The 14,714-nt window shown below is 40.5% G+C and overlaps 1 protein-coding gene across 1 annotated transcript; it reads left to right on the forward strand.

The window, feature by feature from the left end:
* The first annotated feature begins 351 nt into the window (after window positions 1-351).
* On the forward strand, window positions 352-12,614 carry dpysl2a (dihydropyrimidinase like 2a). Its single transcript, XM_033618574.2, has 14 exons — window positions 352-686; window positions 3,742-3,830; window positions 5,404-5,588; window positions 5,750-5,914; window positions 6,195-6,256; window positions 6,391-6,471; window positions 6,564-6,632; window positions 6,759-6,879; window positions 6,986-7,142; window positions 7,355-7,496; window positions 7,609-7,779; window positions 8,139-8,318; window positions 8,428-8,617; window positions 10,072-12,614. Exons 1-14 carry the CDS (start codon window positions 645-647, stop codon window positions 10,161-10,163), a joined length of 1,746 nt encoding a protein of 581 aa, XP_033474465.1. The 5' UTR covers window positions 352-644; the 3' UTR covers window positions 10,164-12,614.
* The last annotated feature ends 2,100 nt before the right edge of the window (window positions 12,615-14,714 follow it).

A 14,714-nucleotide genomic window follows, 5' to 3' on the forward strand; every position in this document is an offset into this window, starting at 1 on the left:
ATGTAAGGTATTAGACAAATTGTGTGCCCTGGGCAAAAAAAAAAAATGTTATGTGACTACTTCCTGTAAAAATGTCCCCTAATATGACACAAATTATCCAGTTTATTAATTGCAAAGTTATTTAACCACTGATAAAATTGAGAAATAATGTTTTTTAAGGTTTAGACATTAAATTATTATCTATTGTAATTATTCTATCACTATTTGGGTCCCAGCTCCGTGCACGCTGGACAGACACAGTCAATTACACAGGTGATGCTTAACCTGTTTCCCCCAAACTGCTGATAACTCATCAAAGAAACATGGAGCTACAGCGGAGCAGGGCGGGGCAGTGCGCATGCGCGGTACCTCTTTGTGGCCCTTCTCTTCTTGGTGCTTGCCTGGTCTTCAGGGACCTCTTCTAGCAGTAAATCCAAGGATAGGACTGTTAGGCAAAGATACAACCACTCATTTACCATCCTTTGTCAGGCTGCACTGAGCAAACCTCTCTTACTATCTACAGATATTGTCAGATAGGCGCAGATCGCCCAGGGCGTCGACTGGCCAACAAGCAGAGCATCCATTCATCCTTTCATTGGCAGCTGAGGTGTTCAGACTAGCTAGCTAGCGTTAGCCAAGAGGCAGGGGACAGAGGGATCTTTAAAATGTCGGGTTACCAAGGAAAGAAGAACATTCCACGAATTACAGTAAGTATTGGCTCATTACTTTAAAAATATGACATTTATGCATCGACTGTAGTGTCTCTCTCTTTTTTTTTATAGCATGCGGTGAGCCTCAGGATTAGACCAAATGCTAGCCAACGCTTAGCTGTCGTGTCCATTCATTTGCACTGACGCTGTCACCAGCAGCAGCCCTGCTTCAGCTGCATACACATACAGCCTGGGATGAACAATGATAACCAGCCAGTGGGTTTGCAGCAAGCTCTTTTGCAGGTCCTCATGTTTCTGTGCTCGTTTAGCTGCCATTAAGTAGCTAGCTCCCCACCTCAGCCTCCCTGTCAGCATCCCCAGCATACAGGGTGTAGTTAACAGGTTTAGGCGCAGGTTCCTTCCCTGTCACCACCTCATCTTTCATCCTCCATCCTGCATCCTCTTTTGTAGAGAACTAGATTTTTGCAAAACAATCCAATGCTGCTGCAGCTGGGACACATATTCTTGACTTTGTGATACACTGTTTAAATTGGGATTTAACAGTATATATGTACACCTGCTTTGTGCTGCAGTCTTTCAGTCAGAAAGCACAGTATTAAGGGCCTACAGTAAGGATGCCGTGACAGTTAAAAGAAGCAAAACCTCTTTTGTAAAGTAGGTCATTGGACAGCACCCATCCAAACCCTTTTTCCCTAAGCTTTCATCATGCAGCTGTTGGAGCCAGAGTGCTGAAGCATATAGACAGCAACTGCTCCAAGTTTGATCATTTAATAGCGTCACACTGTCTTGTGAAATGTGCTGGGTCAGGCTCTGATTAATGGTGTTGTGTTAACCTTTGTTGTCCTTTTCTGTCTGTCTGTTTCTGTGCATGTATACTGAGAGCAACACAAACCGGAGTCATTCAGCGGTGACATCCCAGACACAACACACAGCAGTAACTCTACAGCAGCCCCCCAGGCCCACCGACACACACAGAGTCTGACACCACTTATTGCTTTGGAGTGAAGCACGTAGTTTAAATCTACAGAGCTTTAAAAGAAAACACCAAAATTAGGCTTTGTCCCTGAACAACAGTGATACAGTGGGATCTAGTGCCACCATATTACCACTGCACAGTCAAATTGTTGGTTTGCAGAATGACAGAAACATAGCGACAGTTTTGACCATTGATTAATTTTTTATTCAGATAAAACAACTGTCATAATGAGCACACTTCTCAGGTTGTCACTTATCCTTTTTCAGTTTATTTGGTAAATAAGACATTCATTCACTGACATTTGATGTTTTATCGAACATTTAAACAAAATGTTTAACATTGATGCAATAGTTATATATATTATATATTGCATTATATATATGCATTATAATATTATATATTATATTCATCGTGACTTTAATTTGTTTGCTGCTTGCTTGTTAAGCTTTTGTTGTATCATGTGAAATAACCAATGAGAGTAATGCTTTACAACTTGGAACTAATGTTTTATTCATGCTGATTCATGCCTCTTGCCTCGGCTCACTTCAGCTGTAACATTCACTCAGTTACCAGTTTATTAGATACATCTTACCAATTCAGTCTGATAATAATAGTCCTGCAATAAATCACAATGTTTGTAATGTTCAGTTTTTGGTGAAACGGTTTTAAAGAAATTTTATTACATTTGTATTTTCATTTTGGAGGATGTAATTTGTGGTGCCACTGAACTGAATTACATCATACTGACAGGTGTTTAGGGATGGGACAGGATATGATTTTATTGTGGATCACAATAAAAAAACACAATTTGATTGCAGTGAATTTCCCTTATCAAGATAATCATGAATATTGTGTCCAGCAGACTGCTGGGCAACCAACAATAAAATAAAGAGATATTCAAATCGACAGATATGATGCCATTTCAAATATTTGAAAAGCCTGTTTTTTTAAGATTGATTGATTGTTTCCACGAAAAAAGGATGTTCACTAAAAAGTGTGTCCTATCTCTGATTGTTTTGTAACAAAATGTCAGCTAAAGTGATTCCAGTATATTTCAGTGCCATTTTTAAGCATATTTTGATGATTATCGGTATAATATGGTTATTCGCAGTTATTTTTGTCAGCATAATTGTGACATTAAAGTCCTAGGCGTTTGTATTATTTTGGCCACCCTGCTTATATCAATGACGTGAGGCTAAATACAGAAACACCTTTCTATGTGAGAAACAGTTCCTACTTCCATTTATAGTATAGCCTACGCTGCTTGACACTGAGCCCTTTAATAAGTACATTCAGTTCTCAGTAATCAATTCAGTTTTATAACTGTACGTCACAGTATAAATCATGAAGGTCCGTTTCACAGCAGAGAAGTACATATATGATTAATTATATATTTTCATAATGATGCATTCATATAGGGAGTTGAGGACTACAGCAATGTACAGTGAAAGCCATTTTCAGACATATGGCAGTCTCAGTGCACAGAGAGGACATAGGTTATATGACCAACTTAAACTAGAGTAATGGCCTCATGTCAGTACAGCCATGACTTGTACCTAATGCATCCCTGCTGTCAGCGTACACCCACTGTGGACATTGGAAACTGAATGCTCCTGATGTGAGGGCTGCAGTAAACCACTTTTGTCTTCATTAGCTCTCCCGACTGTCCTCAGAGACCCTGGGCAGCCCGTAGGAAGTAGGCCAGCCTATTGTGCTCTTCTTTCATCTCATACAGGTTGAGTTAATTGTGCCAATCAAGGGTTTGCACTCTTACTCAAGGGGTTTGATCAACACTTGCTCCCTCTCTTCACATGATATGTCTATTATTATGTGTGAATAAATGTTGGATTACATTTGTCATGGGCTTCACAGGAGATCTCTGAACAAACCAGGAAGTACATTGACCTAAATAAATCACTAAAATCAGCCCAAGGTTCTTTGTTGCTCTAAGAAAAATGTAAGCTTCTTTGAAATTAGCCAAATTTACTGTTGGATTATGGGATAGATGATTAGCAACAAGGGATTAACAGAGATGGTTTTTCGCACTCTGCTCAGCAGGCAGCTGGATCAATGTGTAGTTTAATGGTAATGTAACATTCTGTCTCCTCTTTTCAGAGTGACCGTCTCCTCATCAAAGGAGCAAAGATAGTGAACGATGATCAGTCATTCTTGGCTGATATCTACATGGAGGATGGCGTCATCAAGTAAGTTCGATTTGAAGAATAACTAATTTATATTTAATTTATAAAAAAAAGTGGGCCACACCTACATTATATGGCCAGAACACTTCCTTATTATGGAGTTCAGGTGTTTTAGCCACACCCATTGCTAACACATGCATAAACTTCAGCGCACAGATGTGAAATCTCCACAGAGGAACATTAAGAATTTAGAATTGGTAATAAAGACCTTGATGACTTTAAATGTGGCACTGTCCAAGGATGCCATCTTTGTCACAACTCGAGTCTGTTGGTCAAGTCTGGGTTTGGCGGATGCCAGGAGAACGCTACCTACCTGGATACATAATGCTCACTGTGAAGAAATGGTCTGGGGCTGTTTTTATAGCTTTGGCTTGGCCATTTAGTTCTAGAGAACATTCTTCTTAAGCTACAGGATACTGAGGTTGCTTTCACACCTGCCCTGTTTGGTTCTGTTTAGTGAAACTCAAGTTTGTTTGCACCTATAAGTGCCGTCTGTTTGGGTAGATGTGGATACAGCAATCGCACTTGGGTGCGCATCGAAACAACCGGGCCGAGACCTTCTTGAAGAGGTGGTCCTGGCCCGGTTGCTAATGAACTCTGGTGTGATTCGTTTGTGGTTCCGACCTCAATCTGAACCAATTGCAGTCATATTACCCATTGTTTGGGTTAAACAAGCATGAGCATGTTACAGTTCTGGAGGATTATTAATGTGCGCCTCCTCCTGTACTGCCTTAATGTGCACATACGGCGCATCCAAATGCATCAAAACATTGTTTTCTAGTTGGAGCCGCGCCTCATTTTCAAACTGTATGGTTTGCCTAAAATGAGCACTGCAAGCAATATCGTACACAATGACCAGTGATAAAATCAACCTGCATAGTTGTCCCTCCATTGTGACATTAGAAAGTGTTGCAGTTATCTTGCAAGTGTATTCTTCTTCAACATTCTCACACAAGGCATTTTATCTGATCTGCTTGTTAATGCTGCCGTGGGAACACGAACCAACTCTAGGTAATTATGCAACTTTGTGACAGAATTAGTCCCTGGTTCACACCAAAGCAAGACAACTCTAGGTCCGAAAGCACCCTGAGACATTTTAGCCAGTTCAGTGCTTCTAACTTTGTGGCAACAGCTTGGGGAAGTTCCTTTGCTGTTCTGGTCACTGTACCCTCCTGCGCAAGGCGAGGCGTGAAAGACATGGTTATATGAGTTTGGTGTGGAGGAACTCTGCTTGCACAGCCCTTACCTCTGCCCCAATGAACACCTTTGGGAGAAATAAGAACGCCTATTGCAAACCAGGCTTTCTTGTCCAACATCAGTCTTACAACTCACAAATGCACTTTTGGTTAATGCCCCTGATTTTAGAATGGGATGTCCAACAAACTTAGGTGTGACGGTCAGGTGTCCTCTGTCTTTTGGCCATATAGTGTAACTCATATTGGCAGAATGACAGAAACATATATCAGTATATCTACCAGATGGCCACCTATTACCTTGATTTTTAGAGTCTACATTTCTCAGTTTGATCACGTCTTCCTCATTAATTTCTGTATTTTGTCTGTCTTTGTCACCTCAGGCAAATAGGCGACAACCTTATTGTTCCCGGGGGAGTTAAGATCATAGAGGCTCATGGGAGAATGGTGATGCCTGGCGGTATTGACGTGCACACCCGATTCCAGATGCCTGACCGAGGCATGGTGGCAGCAGATGACTTCTACCAGGGCACGAAGGCGGCTCTGGCTGGGGGGACGACTATGATCAGTGTGTATTATACCAGACATGTTTTAACAACCAGTTTTAAAGCACAGTCATACTGTTGCATGGACTGTAACATTGCAGATGCGCATGCTGTCAAGCGTATGATTTAATCATGCAGTTTGCTTGCGCGCATTAAATCCAACCTGTTTGTTTGTGTTTTACAGTCGATCACGTGGTGCCGGAGCCCGGCGCCAGCCTGACTGCAGCTTTCAAACAGTGGAGGGAGTGGGCTGATAGCAAGTCCTGCTGCGACTACTCTCTGCACGTGGACATCACCGAGTGGAACAAAAGCACTCAAGAAGAAATGGAGACCCTGGTGAAGGATCATGGTACGCAATCAACATGTTTTGATTTCTGTCTCCACGCACACTAAATCTAATAATCGCTGACTTGCTCGCTGCTTTTACTGATACAGAAGTGTTTCTCAGACATTGCATGAGGGCAAAAAAGCCAACCACTTTTCACAGACGAAAAAACAGTGGCTAAATTTTCCTGCTTTGTAATATTTATCCTTTTGATTTTACTTTTCTCCTTCGCTCTGGGTTTTCCCTCTTTTGCTCTCTTTATTCCACCTTTGGCTGTTTTCTCTCATAAGTTTTCTATCTTCAGGTGTCAACTCTTTCCTGGTCTATCTGGCTTATAAGGATGTTTTCCAACTTTCTGACTCTGAGGTATGCTTGGCTTCTTGTTGATATCAATGGGCTCTGCAGCTGTCTGTCATACCATATGTTTTTAAAGGCTGTTAGATGTCCTCAGGGTAGACGACTGCCCTACAAGCTGACCTGTTTGTTTCATTTTCTTTTAGATCTATGAGGTGTTCAGTGTCATCAGAGACCTCGGAGCAATTGCACAGGTGCATGCTGAGAATGGAGACATCATTGCAGAGGTAACAGAATAACGAAATAAGTCACTGACATCTGAGCTGCAAGCAGTCATTGCCATCTTGGATTATAATATATTTTTGCACATATTTTTTAGGAGCAGAAACGTATTCTAGAGCTGGGGATCTCTGGACCTGAAGGCCATGTGCTGAGCCGCCCAGAGGAGGTAAAATGGAGGAGTGGTTTCTTAACTGTTGACAAAAGAAAAAGGTTTTGTAAATCTAGTTTTAAGGTTTAAAGACCTAGAAAGTATTATAGGAGTTGGTAAAGAAACCTGATTTTGTGTCTGTAGGTGGAGGCCGAGGCAGTCAACCGCTCTGTCACCATAGCCAATCAGACCAACTGTCCCCTCTACATCACCAAGGTGATGAGCAAGAGTGCTGCTGATGTCATCGCCCTCGCTAGGAAAAAGGGTTAAAAGAGGATTTTGAATTTTTTCCTTGCAAGTTTACTTTTCACCCTTCCCTGTGTCTGGCTTTAACTTTTTTTGTGCTGACATCATCCTGTCTACTCCTGTAGGTGCTGTGGTTTACGGAGAGCCCATATCTGCCAGTTTGGGCACTGATGGTACCCATTACTGGAGCAAGAACTGGGCCAAGGCAGCAGCCTATGTCACTTCTCCACCGCTCAGTCCTGATCCCACCACCCCCGACTACCTCAACTCTCTGTTGTCATGGTAGGGGCTCTGCTCCAGGACCTAAAGATAGCTGCAGCAAAACTTGACACGTGTTACTGCTGTGTGCTGTATTTTATTTTACCCAGCTATGCACTTTTCATTCATGCACTTAATACAAAGATAGAATATTAAATGTAGAAGATAAATGTCACGGTTTGTCATGAGTGATTGGCGACATATCCTTAGTTTTTCTTGCTTGCTTTCTTTTCCAGTGGGGACTTGCAGGTGACTGGTAGTGCTCACTGCACTTTCCAGACTTCTCAGCGTGCGATAGGCAAAGATAATTTCACCCTAATCCCAGAGGGCACCAATGGCACTGAGGAGAGGATGTCCTTAATCTGGGACAAATGTGTGGTGAGCTCGATGCGACCTACTTCTCACACATTCCAAAAAATCAATATTTTAGTAGTAGTGAATGACCTTTGCATAGGTTTCGATGTAAGTATGTAATTTGCTGTCCTAAAAGGTGACTGGCAAGATGGATGAGAACCAGTTTGTGGCGGTGACCAGCACAAATGCAGCCAAGATCTTCAACCTGTTCCCCCGCAAGGGCCGCATCGCTGTGGGATCTGATGCTGACCTCGTGTTGTGGGACCCGGACGTTACTAAGATCATCTCAGCTAAGAACCACAACCTGGTCAGATGGTTACTTTATTTGATCTTATCTACAGTGTCTTTAGTCGGTGATGTGTCCTAGACATGTTGAGACCTCCTCCTTAAGATTGTATGTGGTGGGCTGCAGTGCACATTGTATGCTATAATAGCTAAAGCAGCTCTGTTCCACTTTCAGATGTACTGCTACATGATATCCAAGGGAAAATCAGTTCAAACCAGTCTACTCCTTTATTTATCATAGTTATTTACAAAAAATGTGTCATACAAAACTGCTTGGGGATAAAACCACATGATTTATGCTAATCATGTGCCCACACATACACCCCATCAACTCAGAGCAGTGTTTAAGTTGTCTCCTGATGATGCATCTTCTTTCCCCAGGCTGTAGAGTATAACATCTTTGAGGGCACAGAAGTGCGTGGAGGCCCTGTGGTGGTGATCAGCCAGGGCAAGATTGTGTTGGAGGAGGGCAGCCTTCACCCCACGGAGGGCTGTGGGCGCTACATCAGCCGTAAACCCTTCTCTGACCATGTTTACAAGAGGATAAAGGCCCGCAGCAGGGTGAGCTGTAATTGCACTTATCCAGCCACAGAGAAGGCAAATTCTTACAATGTAGGTCAGCAGGTGAACCACACAGCTTGTGGTCTGATGAATTGGCCTGTGTGTTTAGCTCACAGAGTTGCGAGGAGTCCCCAGGGGCCAGTACGACGGGCCGGTGTGTGAGGTGACTGTGACTCCCAAGGTGATCTCCACCGTCTCCTCAATGAAGACTTCTCCTGCCAAGCAGCAGCAGCAGCAGCAGCAGCAGATTACCCACCAGCCAGTGCGCAACCTTCACCAGTCTGGCTTCAGTCTGTCTGGTAAGTGAAGCTGACACAGAGTAAAAATAATAAATTAATTGAGTAAACATACTGTACAGAAACATTTAGTGTAATTGCACACATGATATATGGTTAAAAAGAGTGGAAATAGAATTGAATTGCACATTCAGGATAAAAAATGTCATGTTTAGGATAAAAATGCACACAAAGGATGATATATTGCAATTCTGTAAGCATAGCAATATATTGCCATTTTTAAAATCTAATTTCAGGAAGACTGTCATAGTATAAAGAACACACCACAGAATTAATAAACAGTGGGATCTGCATTTGTGTTTATTGCTGTCCCTGTAACATCCAACATTATAGCACTGCTTTTTGTGCAAACTGAGCAAAGGAATTAACATTTGCCTATAACAGTGGGAAAAAAAACAAGTAAAGAGAAGAAAGAATTGAAAACAATTAGAAATTGATGTAGTGTTTTTGAGAATTGATACATCATTACAAAACATAATATGATGATACCCATGTGTATTGATATTTTCTTACACTCCTAATATGAAATATGAAATAATTTCATTCCTGGCAGTTGGCCTTTTAGACAACAAGGCCCTGATCACACAGAAAGCATTTTAGCAGCTGGAGGGGCCTTTTCGTAATTGTCTTTAATAAGAATGAAGCTTTTTGCTCGCGTTTTTTGGTGTTGCCAGGCATCTTGCGTTTCTTCGCGTTTCTTTGCCGGAGCGCTCTGAACTACTGAAGTTGAAAAAACTTGAACTCAAAGCGAATAAACGCCCCACGTCATCTCTTTTTTCGTCATCTATTTTCCCATTGTCCAATCGGATGATTTGAGAGGCGGCGGGCCTTCTGTGGTGGTCATGACAACAAGTTTACAGTTGGTAAACAATGGAGGAGTAACTGGTGGTAGCAGTTGCTGGGTACACAGAGCTATTCAGCCTGACGATAGACAGCAGGTTGTCAGACTGCCCCAAGTCATCCTAATATATGCCTGGAAACAGCCATCCTGGAGCCAAAGCTCCTGGACCAACTGCTAGTACTCCCCATGATCCACCCTCACTTTTAGGTTCTCATGTACCCACACAGATTGCTGTTTTTTTTTTTTTTTTTTTGTGCCAAGCAAACTATTTGCTCACCCTCAACCAGAGCTACAGCAAGTACCCTCTGCCTGAACATTTTAGAAACTAGCTACAAATAACTGTCAAATAACTAAAATAAATAAATAAATAAACGGTAGATTGATGACACGGGAAGGTTAGAATAAGGAGGTGAGTCTGTGGTTGCCTGGCAACAATAAAAAGGCATGGCAAGTGTAATTTATTTTATTTATTTATTTTAGTGGCATTCAATTTTTAAAAAAAGGCAGCGGCACGCCTCGTGCTTTGCAACCTGCAAAACTCTTGCTGTGTGATTGGGCCTAAGGCATTTAACTTACATTGTAGTATGTCTTCATGTCTTTTTTTTTTTTTTTCTAGGTGCCCAAATTGATGACAACGTTCCTCGTCGCAACACTCAACGCATCGTGGCTCCCCCTGGTGGAAAAGCCAACATCACCAGCCTCGGCTAAGCCCTTTCTTTACCTGAGCCGGGGGATGCAGGGCGACACGGGACCAGAGGCCACTCTTACCGTTGTCACATCACATCTGGTCACCTCTGACTCCCCCCTGCACCCACAAGCACTCCATCCATTCTTATTCACACACCACCACTTGTTCACTTCATGCAAAAAAAAAAAAGAGAAAGCACTGTTTCATTTTGTTTCATCTTTCCTGCCATTTACCATCGTTAAGGAAGGATCAAGTGAATTGAAGTCCAGATAAACTAAGTTTGATTATTGATTAATTTAATTTGTTTACATTTTTGTATCATTTTTGCTGTACACATTTGAGCCGTTTTGTTGCCCTCTTGAAAATGAGTCCCTAGAAGTGATCAGTTTCATGAGCGGGCATTTTAGAAACTGCAGCTGTTCACAGTTTTTCTTAAAGCGCTCTTCATTTCTCAGATAGAGGTCGGAATTTGCTGTTAGTCATGTTACTTCACTACCTTCAGGTGAAAGTAGAGCCTCCACTGTTCATGTTGTAACACTGTTAGACTGTAAGAGTGACGTTTTAGTACAGAAAGGTTGCATTGATGCCACAAACACTCATGAAAGATTAGGCTGTAGAATTCTTTCTGCATCTCATAACACCTAATTTTCTCTTATAAAAAAACGATACTTGATAGCTTTTTTGATACCACGACAAAAAGAAAAAAAAGTTCTGGGCAATAAGTACAGACTGAATTGCAATGTTTTATTTGCAGTCACTTCCGGATAGAAAACCCCTGCGTCACGTGTATAAAATGAAACGTCTCCAGGCAAATTCTGTCTCAAATGGTCAGTTTTTAGACACCTAAAAAAATCAATATCAGTTGAAGTGATTGCTATATTAAGAATATTTTCACCATTTCACCTTGTCGTCAGACACCCCTGGAGCGGCTAAAAATGACAACACAAACAAACAAGTCTGTGGATTTCACATACCTCAGCAATTGAATTTAATTGCCAGTGTTCTACCTGGAAGTGATCGTTGTTGTTCGCTCTATAGGATCGTTATTTATTATGTTTTTTTAATTACCCTGGACACAGTGCTGGTACAGAAAAAGCCACTGAAAAATACCAACACATTTATAATAATGTTAATACTAATTACAGCTTGGGTTGAAAATCTGATTGTAGATGTGATGTTTTTTACTTTCGATACAATCGAATGTCTAATTAAATGAGACTGTGTCATTTTAAACACGTGGTGTCTAAAAAGTATCTAAGTATCAATACTTTTGACAACCTTACTGTGTTCAGCAGAGCAATTCACCTTGGTCTTCCTTTTGTGTTGTAGTTGCACTTCATTTTTTTAAAACTGAATGTTTTTTTTATCGCGTTGAAGTCATTTTTGGGAAGCGCTGTCTGCACTGAAAGGAAAAGAAAGGGTATTTTAGCGTTAAACCACTCATTCAACTCCGTCCTGAATATTGTGGTCGGAGAAATGGCTGGCACATCACATTTTGTCTGAGAAACATGAACTTTTCCCCTCATTTCATCATTTTGTTTTTTCCTCATGTTTGTTTAAAGGTTGTCAGGGCAACAAGCTTCCAATAATCAGACCGATGTAAATTGTAAAAGCTACAGGCAGACACTACAAAGAAGCTAAAAGGGAGGTTTGCTGACAACCTCTCTGCACCTGGTGCTATACGACCATTGCTGTATATGTGCAGATGATGTCCACGCCCACACAGCTGTCACCATTATCCCAGTTTCGACAGAATTTGTTTTGCACCTGTAACAATCCAAATGGTAAAAAAAACAATGTATGTGAGCTTGCAACTTTTTATTTGTATTGGATATGTCTGTATGTTTTAGGATATTTGTTGAATCCAACTACTTGCCTGCCTGTTCTGTAAGATATTGATAGCACACTGTATCTATGAAGGCTCTTGAAAGAAGTGGAACCATAATCTTTGAGACCTGATGAAAAGCGCTTCAGTATGTATATGAAATCCCTCACAGTGTGCTAATGATGTGCCCGCTGTTCTCGGTGTTAGTGTTGTGAATGAATTATCAGATATCCAGTTTTTCCTCTCTTGCTCCCCTCTACCTGCCCAACACTGTCGACACCAGATCCACTCGAGGCAGTAACTGTATTCACCGAACCACGATGGGTTGTCAGTCTCACGGCACTGTGCAGCCATACTGTAAAACACTGGATTATTTCTTCCTCATTGCCTTGTCAAGTGTAGGTTTTGTATGCCAAGCTATAATGTGAAGTGATTTACATTTGGGGAAGTGTCTTGGTTATTGATAAATGGTTATTGAGTTGTGATGTTGAGCACTGTTGTTGCCCCTCTCCCAGCAAGTGTGATACTCTCTCGGTCATGTATGTTTTGTAGGATACCAGGGTTTTGGGGGGGAAATCATTGGTCTTGTCAGCATTTGACCCTATCTGTGTTGACTTCAGTGGATTAAAATAATAAAAATGAAAGTTATGGTATTGACTCTTTTTTTTAATTATACTGAATTTGAATGAAACTCTTTATCCTACAATTTCCAAATAATTTTATAAAAAGTGTTGCTGGAAAGAACTACAGGTGTAATTTCATAATTACCATGGGGGACATAAGGATGATGTCCATAAACATTTAGGTTTAGGTTAAGTTAATAAGCTTTTGTTAATATGTCCATTAAAATTTACTATAAATGAATAATGGAAAACTGAGTGTAGTCTTGTCTGTAGGCAATTTTTATATTTTTGCTTGAAGGTGACCCACTGCACAATGATTAAAAGCAGGGGTAAAAAGCGCAGGTACCTAAGCACTATATAGAAGTGCAGTCTTTACTTATGTATTTTCCATTTCCCACTACTTCTAGGCTTCTCCTCTACTGTGGAAGCAAAATAGAGACACAAACAATTGCATTTAACAGCCACTGAATACATAATATTGAACTGAATTCATAGTAGTGAAATATTTTACTTTAAACCATGTATCTGAATGTATTTGTTCTGAATTCACCTTTTTATATTTAAATATGAAATTTCTTGATTTGCAATTTCAAAAGATACTAGATTTTTTTTTTCAGTGTTCACAAATTTAGATCCACAAAACTCAAGTTTCAGATTTAAAAAAAAAAAGGTTGTTCAAATTTGATTAGTCAAATTCAGACCAAAATACAAATTGAAATTTTTCAGATAGCAACATCCAGGCTATTTAGCAGTCGAGAATGAAAGATCATGTATAATCAATTACACATAAACTACACAAACTGGTCGTTTGGTGATAGCCATTTTTGGGGTTTTTCATTCTTTCTTTATATCGCAAGACTGAAAGACTGTGCTCTGATGGGCCAGATGTCAGTTCAGTTGCATTCAGGCTTGATTGCTTATCCTGGGGCGCCCAGATGTTGACAGATGTAGATACTAGTCTGCTTGCAGATTGAGATTTTACAGACCAAAACATTTAATAACTGTATAAAATGTGATGTATTGTTACAGAACTTCTCATTCGCTCAACCTCAATGAGCTACAAGAATAAATACTTCCACACTGATGCACTGTATCAGCATTAACAATCAAACACTACAATATATAAAGTTCCATTGCACAGTAATATATGTTGCTTATCTTTACTTTACTTGGATATTTGAGCTTCACTGTGCAGAATCATGTACATAAAGAGTTTGACACTAGAAGACTGTTTTCACATTAAAGTTTCTCTATGCTCACCTAAAATCTGAGTTTCAGATGTGATTTTGTGACGTCACAGCTAGTTTGGAGGCCAGCCGGAAGCATGATGTGGAAAATTTAATTAAACCATTAGTGCACACACACACACACACACACACACACACATATATATATATATATATATATATATATATATATATATATATATGCACATTTGTTAATTTCAGTGAGGGGAGTATGGAATAAATGTAATTTTAACATGTTAACTTTCTATGAACCCCCCCCCCAAACAACCCAAAAAACAAAAAACAAATCACAACACAAACAGACATACCTTTAAAGTTTTTTTGTTTGGGATCTTTAATAATATAATGCTCATATAGGCGTTTATTCTGCATCATGAATACTTTCACTAACACTTCTACAGTAAAACTTTGCAGGAATAATTTACTTGTGATTGAGTATTCTTGCATTGTGGCATGGCTACTTTCACTTAAGTAAAGGCTCCGAATCTTTCTTCCACCCCTGATTAAATGGTCCTCTTGGTCACAAAAGCAATTGATTGGAATTAATTAATTAGATGTGTATCGACTGAGCCCAGTCTCCAGTGTCCTTATAATCTGTTCCTATCTTAATAGATACAGACATATAAAACTCCTAAAACTATTTGACATATAAAATAAAGTGTTATTAATCTCAAATTTGGAATCAGCTATTATGTTGAGTCACACCACATCCCAGCAGAGGATGAAGTAACTGCAGTGAGGCAGTGAGACACAAGGTGGAGGCACAGAGTCGTGATGCAGCTGCAGCCTCAGCTTCTGAGCACCGCTTTGTTCTTCCAGCTCCTCAGACTCCTCATCCACGGGGGACACTGCCAGCAAAATGAACTGAGCAAGAAA

Source organism: Epinephelus lanceolatus, chromosome 9 (assembly GCF_041903045.1).
Source record: "Epinephelus lanceolatus isolate andai-2023 chromosome 9, ASM4190304v1, whole genome shotgun sequence".
NCBI classification, from domain to species: Eukaryota; Metazoa; Chordata; class Actinopteri; order Perciformes; family Serranidae; genus Epinephelus; species Epinephelus lanceolatus.

Bases quoted from the DNA above. Each gene is read 5' to 3' on its own strand.
- dpysl2a (XM_033618574.2), top strand. From the start codon at position 645: ATGTCGGGTTACCAAGGAAAGAAGAACATTCCACGAATTACA. The intron at 6,472-6,563 runs GTAACAGAATAA...CATATTTTTTAG, and splicing joins ATGGAGACATCATTGCAGAG to GAGCAGAAACGTATTCTAGA. The intron at 8,319-8,427 runs GTGAGCTGTAAT...CTGTGTGTTTAG, and splicing joins GGATAAAGGCCCGCAGCAGG to CTCACAGAGTTGCGAGGAGT.